Source organism: Microtus ochrogaster, chromosome 18, assembly GCF_000317375.1.
Source record: "Microtus ochrogaster isolate Prairie Vole_2 chromosome 18, MicOch1.0, whole genome shotgun sequence".
Taxonomy (NCBI): Eukaryota; Metazoa; Chordata; class Mammalia; order Rodentia; family Cricetidae; genus Microtus; species Microtus ochrogaster.
The window spans coordinates 23,270,046-23,279,045 of NC_022020.1; the positions used below are offsets into that span (position 1 = coordinate 23,270,046).

General features: G+C 47.0%; 1 protein-coding gene across 3 annotated transcripts in view; it reads left to right on the forward strand.

Annotated features, from left to right (window-relative positions):
* The first annotated feature begins 4,130 nt into the window (after positions 1 to 4,130).
* Fam53c (family with sequence similarity 53 member C) overlaps positions 4,131 to 9,000 on the forward strand; it is a 14,109-nt gene continuing 9,239 nt past the window's right edge. Inside the window, exons 1-3 of one of the 3 annotated variants that reach the window (XM_005355917.3) lie at positions 4,131 to 4,150; positions 7,532 to 7,760; positions 8,104 to 8,161. In XM_005355917.3, coding sequence (XP_005355974.1) covers positions 7,683 to 7,760; positions 8,104 to 8,161 — 136 coding nt within the window. In that variant the 5' untranslated portion in view covers positions 4,131 to 4,150; positions 7,532 to 7,682. Of the gene's footprint in view, positions 4,151 to 4,334; positions 4,603 to 7,531; positions 7,761 to 8,103; positions 8,162 to 9,000 lie in introns of those variants that run through there. The other 2 variants (XM_013349593.2, XM_005355919.2) reach the window with 2 other exon arrangements.

Here is a 9,000-nt window from a genome sequence, read left to right on the forward strand (position 1 = left end):
TAGACCAGGCTGGTCTCGAACTCACAGAGATCCGCCTGCCTCTGCCTCCCAAGTGCTGGGATTAAAGGTGTGCGCCACCACCGCCAGGCAAAGGAATAGATTTCGCTGTGATGTTTTCATTATACGAATGTATTCCATTATTCTTTGTTCATTGTTTTTAAATCTTTTATTATGTACATGGGTTTTTTTCCCTGCATGTATGTCTGTGCACCACATGTGTGCCTGTGGAGGCCAGAAGAGGATATCAGATCCCCTAGAACTGGAACTACACACAGTTGCAAGCCACCGTGTGGGTGCTGGAAATCAAACCCAGGTCCTCTGAGCCATCTCTCCAGCCCCCCTCTTCTGTTTTCATGTCACATACATTCCAATACTCTCTCCTCTCTGCTGCATTTAGACCTCTTACCTCCTCTTCCTCTATAGTTCCCTTTCTATTTTAATCTCTCTGTCTCTGTCTCTGTCTCTCTCTCACACACAATGTGAAATGCATCAAAAAGTTGGATCTCATCCTTAATTCGGGACCAGTTTAAGCTTCTGTATAATTCTAATTTTAGTATGTGTGCTTGCTGAAATGGGCGTTATTCCCTGCCCCTCCCTCAGTGTCTCTTAGTCTCATGTAGCATAGGCTAGCTTCAAACTCACTGTGTAGTCAGTCAATTATGACACTGAAATTCTGATCCTCCTGCTCCACCTCTAAGTGCTAAGATTTCAGGATTCTAGGTATGTGCCACCAGGCCTGGTCCCACTGTATTTGCTGGGATGGAGTATTATCCTGTCATTGGGTAATCCCTGTCTAGGCCTCTGATTCACAGGTAAGCAGTGGGCAGTATCCCTTTCCTTTGACCTCAATCTGACCCATGTTTGTTATTACCAGGGCACAGCGACAGCCTGGGTTTCACCCTCAAACACCAACAAAAACAGGAGGTACAGTCGCCGATCCTGGGATGCCCAGATCAGGCAATGAAGAAGAGCCCTGCATACCTGGGACCCCCCAAGCCAGCCTCTGCATGACAGGGAGGCTTTGGGGTGTGTTCACTAATCTGGCTCCTTCTATGAGTGGTGTAGGATGAGCCCTACTTTCTCCACTTTGCAAGATTTAGGTTTTGTTGGGTAGAAGTTGGGGTTATCTGCATGAGTGCATGTTCTCTCACTCCGCTGCCTCTCTAGGAAGGCAACTGGATTCTGCTCCTTTGGATGATCTCCTGGATGACTGGCTCCAGGCCCCAGAATCCTCAGAGAATTGGGACAGAGGCCAGAAAGAGGCCCAGGTAGTGTCCTCTGCCAAAAACCACTGGATTAGGGAACTAGATGGGGTCTGACCTATGAGGGCACAGGGTAGAGTCCAAAAGAACTGGGGGCTGGAGATAGAGGGCGTGGCCTTCTATGCATATGGCCTTAAGTTTCATCTCTTTCACCACAAATAGAACAAAGGGAATTGGGCATGTTGGCAACCCCTGTAATCCCAGCACTAGGAAGGGAAAAGCAAAGGACAAGGAATTGTTTATTTCTGTCATTTAAAACTTGATTTGTATGAAACATTTAAGAGTTCATTATTACAGAAATTAACAGTAGGATCAGGAGGTTAAGGCCAGCCTCGGTTACATTATATCCTGTTGCCAAACAAAAACAAGACTCACAAGCAAGCAAGCAAACAAAAACATCAACAAGGCAATCAAAAACACCCTTGAAAATTGAAGCAGGCATAGGTGTGGGCAGTGTTGGCTCTACAAGTAGGCAATCTTAGGCCACACTGAAACACGGTGTGCCCTTCCTTTCAAATGAGTTCTTCTTTTTATTTTTTATTATTTCATGTGCATTAGAGCTTTGCCTGCATGTATATCTGTGTGAGGGTGTGGAATACTCTGAAACTGGAATTACAGGCAGGAATGAGCTGCCATGTGGGTGCTGGGAATTGAACCCGGGTCCTCAGCATAAACAGCCAGTTCTCTTAACCACTGAGCCATCTCTCCCACCCCTCACATGAGTTCTTATGCCTGACTTGCAGTGGTTTTAAATTTAGTTTTGCAGTTTTCTTTTGCCCTGCAGTATTGAGCTATATGTCCTTAAGGTTACTTTAATCTCCTTCTTTCCTTTTTAATTTTATTTATTTAGTTTTTCGTTTGTTGGTGAGAGGGAGGTGAGACAGCATCTTACTCTGTAGTCCAGGTTGACCTAGAATTTGCTACGTAACCCAGGGTGGCCCGGAGTCTATAGTAATCCTCCTGCTTCTCTCCAGGGTTGGGATTGTAAATTTTAATCTGACTCAGTTTCTATGTTTTGCTAATAAGCACTAAACTTTCACATAGCCATCTAACGTTAGTAAACATATTAATAATAGCAAGGTGTTACTAGATCTAGTGGTCCATGTCCATAATCTCAGTACTGGTGAGGCTGAGGCAGGGGGATCTCAGGGAATTGTAGGCTAGTTTAGTCTACATAGTAAGTTCCAGGACAGCCAGATGTTCACGGTGAGATCATATCTCAAAACAAAAAAATGAAACAAACAAACAAGGAGTTAGAGTCTCAGATTTTGATATAACCTTACCTACTATTTGGCAGCCCTTTACCCTTTCAGGTGGTTCTTTTGTTGACTTGTTAAATATGGTGACTGAAAGGAAAACAATAATAAATATATTTACTTAAAGTACAGAGTGCACGCTAGGCAGTGGTGGCGCACGCCTTTAATCCCAGTACTTGGGAGGCAGAGGCAAGTGGATCTCTTGTGAGTTTGAGGCCAGCCTGGTCTACAGAGTGAGTTCCAGGACAGCCAGTGCTACCCAAAGAGACCCTATTTCCAAAAATCAAAACCCAAACAAAAAGTATATATTGCAACTAGACATGGAGGTCCATGTCTGTAATCCTAGCATGCGGGAGGCTGAGGCAGGAAGAACAGAGTTTAAGGATATTCTTAGCTACATAGTGAGTTTGAGGCCAGCAGGAGCTGCATAAAAGCTTGTCTCAAAAACAAGGACATAGAGTAAGTAGCGCAGTGCAATTGCTGGGAACCATGGCTCCCATATGCTTTGTCAAATGTACAATGCAAAGTTTATCTCCACCCTCCCCCTCCTATATTTTATTTGGTACCTGAAATGTGGAGCAGGCTAGGCTCTGCCTCCCAAGTGCTGGGCTTTTACACATGTGCCACCACACCTGACTTTCCACCTCCACTCTTTAATACTTCTTTTTTTCATTCTTTTTCAGTTTGCATACTTGAAGGGTCCTGTTTCCTCTCCTTCCAAGCTCAAAGACGAAGAGCTTCACCACTGAGTCTACTGCTGTTTACCTATCCCAGACATGTAGGGTGCAAACTAAAGAAAACCCATGTTTGGTAGGGACTCGCTGCTACTACTGTCCTAGACAAGTGACTGGAATGACCACTTTCAACCAATTAAGAATGACATCTAAAACTATGACCTACTAGTGGTCACAGCACGACAGCATTTATTGAAAACTTTTTAGTCAGCTGAGAGACTCCAATTTACAGAAGAGACAGGAACCTGTATGGTGGTTTGACTCCCCCCCTCCCCCACACCACCTATATCAACATTCAGTTCTTGAAAGAGGACTTAAAACTTTGGCTGAGGTGGGAGATGGTGGTGGTAGTGGAGACTTAATAAAAAGGTGGTTTCCAGTTCCTGAAGAGGAAATACAGTACTGTCGACATCGGTTCCTCATATGCCAGCTTCCTCCCTCCCCTCTCTGTCTTAAGTGGTTCAGCCATAACCACCGTGCTCCCCCTACACACACACACACACACACACACACACACACACACACACACCCTGCAACTGAACCACCTATGATGTCATAATCACAATCCCATTACCTCATCCTGCTGGGGGGGGCGGGATGAGGCGGATAGGGAAGGGAGGGAGTGAACAGCCTCGGGGCCGCCTCAGCTTTACAAAGTATTTTGGGGGAGGACAAATTATAGAATAAGACACAGCCCCACAACCGTTATAAATCCCAGATTTATAAAGGTTCCAGCAGATCCGCAGCTAGAAAAGGGGCTCCAGGGGCTCAGAGCAGGCCCTGATCGGCGCTTGGACTACATTTCCCGGCAGCCTTCACACCAAGGATCGGTCCTTTGCCAGGGGAAAGGGGGGATGCTTACAGAAAGGTGGCTGTTTCGAAAGGGACAGGAGATCAGGTGAGAAGGCTGTGTCTAATACTGTTTCGGGGTCTGAGTTAAGTAAGGCAGTTCAGTTGGGAAGATGAAGAAATGGAAGGAGTGGACAGTGGCTTTGTTTACCTTTATCCGACATGGCTTCCCCTACGGGCTTCAGGATATGCGTCCAACTGGGCCCGTCCACTTTCTGCAATATTTTGGAGGGGGTGATTTGTTAGTGAGGAAACCATCGCGTCCCCAAATCACAGCTCTAGGCTCCTTTCCGACGGGACTATTCTGGAAAGGCTTAAGGGAGAAACCACATAGGGCTCGGGCCTCTTCGGGCGGTACCGGGAGAGTCTGCGAACAGGAGCGATCCTCCCACTCTCCTCAAGGGCCCGTTGGTTCGTGCTAGCGCCTTTTAAGGGCACCGTGGGGCGAACGGAGCGCTCAGAGCTGCTCCGGCCGCGGCCCTGGGAGCTGGAGGAGCCGCGGTAGGTAGCGGAGGGCAGGTGGTGCTGGGGCCTCGGGGCGGGCACCGCGACCGTCCCTCCCTCTCTCCCCTCCCCCAGTCCAGCCGCTGGTGCGGCTGAGCCTCGCAGGGCCGCCTCGGCGGGAGAGCACGGGACCCGGTGGGGGAGGGGGTGGCGGAGTGCATGTCCCAGACCCTCCCCATCCTCTGCGTCCTGAGTTCGCTTCCCGCGGTCAGATGGGGAACCCTGCTGTAAAAAGGAGAGCGACAGTCCCCCTGAGCAAACCCTGGAGTGCCCCCCCCACCCCGGGAGCCAGTAGATGCCCCATGCCCCACCCCGCGGGGACAGGCAGGGCAACTGAGGGAGAGGTTGAAGATCAGAGGGAGCCTAGCCGTTTGCTCTTTCGTCGTGGTGGGGGGGGGGATGGGTGCACCCCACTTGTCACCCCTATCTTCCCAGAGCCATATGGAAGAAGAGCAGTCTGATACCCATTTACCTTTTCCTGCACCTCCCCGCCTCGCTTATGTTTTCCTTCAGTTTCTCCCAGAGGTTTGGGACTGGGACCTGGGGGGGAATGCCCCCAGGGAATTTATGACTTTCTTTTCCCCTGGCCTGACTGCTAGCTTGTCCAGGTTTCAGCACAACCTCAGTATCCCTGAAACGCAAGTGTCAGGGGTTACTTCCATCCAATAGGGGAGGAGGGTCAGTCGTTATCTTAGGGGGCTTGTGGTGCGGGGAGATCCTGGGTTGGGAGTTAGGCCTGGTGGGGTTGCTGGGAGGGCCGTGCGGCCTGCTGCTCAGTGAAGGGCTGAGCCTTGTGCCAGTAATGTTAAGCTGAGAAGTTTTAACTTGTTTAGTGGATATCGAGGGCTGTCTACCCTGCAGATCTACAAAATGGAAGGGGAAGGAAGGCCGCCAGAGAGGCCTTCTCACACTTTTTTAAATGTCTGCTTGAGAACGAGAAGGCCCCTTGCAGAGCTGGTTTGCCTTCTTTTGTGTCCTGGTTTGATTCCTTATGGCTTCCGTTCTGTTCCCCTCTCAGCCTGGCCTGTTTTAGGAAACTCGGGCTCAGAGTATCATTTGCGTGGTGGTAGTTGCATTGTTCCAATTACCGCTGTGTGTGGCCACATCCCAACAATTAAAATGCAGAAAAATAGAAAATCACTCTCTTCAGCTGCTTCTAGAGAGGGCTGGGAGTTTGCTGCTTGTCCAAATGCCTCATGAAAAGCTTCAAAGGTTTCTCACTCCCTGCTCCTTATGTCTGGTCAGCCTGGGGTCTCTAGAGTAAAAGTCTCCACTTAGGTTGCCTTGTTGATTTTTGAGGGCAGAGCTAAGAAAATAGGAGCAGAAGTGATTCCGGCTTTGGCGTCTCCCACCAGAACACAGGGGAAGCAGCTGAAGCAGTTCGCAGGAAGCTGGAACTTTGTTCAGAGTGGTAGTACTAATTATGTGTGGAAATGATAGTTAACTAGAGCGGTGATTGACTTCTGCACCTCTCTTCCAAAGACCTCCAAATACATCCTAGGGTGCTTTGCTTTCTTTGTTGCCTTTCTCTGAGGTGACACCCTCTTTTTTTGTAGGGGTGGTGTCCCCCACCCCCAAGGTCACAGGAGGAAGAGCCTGACCCCTTAGGCTCTTCCCTGGTGAACAAGAGAGGGAGGATGGCGTCCAGCCAGAGATAGACCCTGTACTTTCTTCATCTTAATGATATCACTACTTCGGGCACGCCAAGGCTTTTGAGGAGCAGCAAACAAATAGGAGCGATAAGAAACAAGAGCCTATGTGAACTTCTACCTTTTATAGGCCATTTGTTAAGGTATTGTACAGTTCGATATTTCATGTAGCCTTGTTCCTGTGATAGAATAAGATTGTTAGACCCATCTTGCATATGGGTAAGCAGGACTGTTACGTGGTCAGCCAAAACTGAGCAAATTGAATTAAGACTTGATGGTGGTGGCGGCAGCTTTTTCTCTTTGTGTTGTAGACAGGTTTGTAGCCCAGGCTTGTCTTGGTGAGCTCTCGTGTTCCTGCTTTCACCTTCCAAGTGCTGGGATCCTGGGTGTGTGCTCAGGACTTAGATTTCTTGGTTAATTGTTCTCTGTACTAGTTAATCCCCCGCATACTCTGGTCTGCATGTTGGTTAGTTATGGAAGAGGTAGAAGAAAAGATGTTGTTGACCTCCCTCTGAGCAAGCCAAGGCCGCTCAGATAGTACTGTGTGGGATTTTGAAGCTTGCTCTTTGATAAAAAAAAAAAATAGTTTGCTTCAGTCATAAGGAAGATTCTTGGTTAGCTATATTCATGGCCTTTGAGTGGATCACGAAAAAACTTGGCTGAATGAAGTCATGGAGTTGTTTTTAATATCTGTACAGTTGAAATGTAATCGGAACCACTCTGACCATTCCTTCTTGCTGTGTAAGAGAATACCCACAATATCTGCTGGGGAATAAAGATGGATCAGCTATTTAGGCCATAGGAGGATTCAAAATCATATTCTGATCTGAAGCAGAAGGCCATGCCTTGCTCCTCTCCCTGCACTGTGCCCGGGTGGTTTAGGAGAAGGGTTCCTTTCTTGGCTTCTGGCTGTAAGATAAAGAGAATATTGTGCTGATTCTGTATGGAAATAACCACTTGGGCATCCCTCTCATTTGAGCTGTTTCTTTAGTGGTGCTGATATTCTAGGTAGACACAATAGAACATAAGCCAGGTTAGGAACAGTAAATAGGCTTCAGTTTGCCCTCTCCAGTTTATTTTACTGGATATCTAGAGTGCCTAATTCAGTGTGTTTCTGAGGCTTTTTTTAGGCTTGCTGGGAGAGGACTATGGTCAATTAATGATGTCTGCCAGAGGCCTGGCATGGGGGTGCTATGGTATGTGTGCCATGCATTCCCCATCTCTGCATCAGGAACATCTCTAATGTTACTTGGGGCCGATCCTTCTGTAATTGGCAGACTCAGCAGGCATGACTGGAGAGGGAAGTCCCAATGGTGCTAGCATGGTGCTGCAGTGGCAGAAGTCGGCTCACGAGTGAGACCTGGAAGAAAGACATAGAAGACATCCATCACTTGCTCCGAAGTGTGCAAGTCAAATCCTGGACAAAACATGATAACCCTGATCACTGAGCAGCTACAGAAGCAGACCCTGGATGAGCTGAAATGCACGCGCTTCAGCATCAGTCTGGTAAAAGACCAGTGTTTCCGCTTCTTCATGATCGCCCCTTTCCTGGAGGCTGTTTCTTGCTACGGTTTTACCCTTGTTCTGTGTTGTATGAAACATGCTTGTACTGGAAAAGCCCACTAACGGCTCAAACCAGCCCAAGAGGAAGGGGGCAGGGACACTAAAACTTGGGTGAAAAGGGCTTTGTAATGTTTGAAGGTGTAGATTGTTTCTCACAATAGGAAGAGAACAACACAGGAGTCTCTAAAATGCTGGTAGCTCATGAGCTATAGGAAAAATATAAGAGGTCTCTCTAGAAATGGTCCTTGTCCTGAACCCAAATAATGATGGATAATCTCTCTCTTAGCCTTTGCCTGATCATGCAGACATATCCAACTGTGGGAACCCTTTCCAGCTTGTGTCTGGTAAGGAATCTGTGGTTTATATATATGTGTGTTTGTTTGTGCTTCTGTCCACACATTTCTTTGATTAATTTTTAGTGACCAGAGATGGTTAGCCTACCTCTAGTTTTTGTGGTAGCCTAATTATTTTGTTTTGAGACAGGGTCTTACTCTGTAGACCAGGCTAGCCTTGAAGCCATGGAGATCTCCTGCTTTTGCCTCAAGTATTAAAGTATTAGTGTAAGAGACGTTCTGCCACCACCCCAACTTGGTTTTTTGTTTTTTTATTTTTGTTTTCATTTGTGTTTGATTCTTTGTTTTCATTTTGTTAGTCTCTTTGTTTTTATTTTTCCTGAAACCGGCTCTGCTGCCCTGGAACTTACTCTGTGGATCAGGCTGGCCTGGAATCAGAGTTCCACCTTCCTCTACCTACCAGCTTGGTTTTTTGTTTGTTTTTTCTTTTTGTCAAGGCCACCTTCTAAAAGTGCTACTTATCTCTATTTTACTGTTGTGTTTAGATTTGAGGCAGGATCTTCTAGTCCAGGCTGACCTAGAGCTCTTAACAGTCTTGCTTTTGAGTACTGGGTTACAGGTGTGAGCCTCAATCAGTATAACTTTCCTAATGTAATTGCTTTGAAGAGGTAATACATTTATGTAGTTTAAAAATAGCAAAAATATTACGTTGATAAAAGTCATTGTCTCTTGTTTTCAATCCATTTAGCTCCTAGTTAGCGCCTAGTTCCTCTCTAAAAGTAACTTCTGTAAGCCGTGCTCAGTGACAGGGCATTTGGCCAGTGTATGTGCGGCTCTTCCTTTGGTAAGAACTATATATGTATGTCTCGAAAAACCAAAAAAAAAAAAAA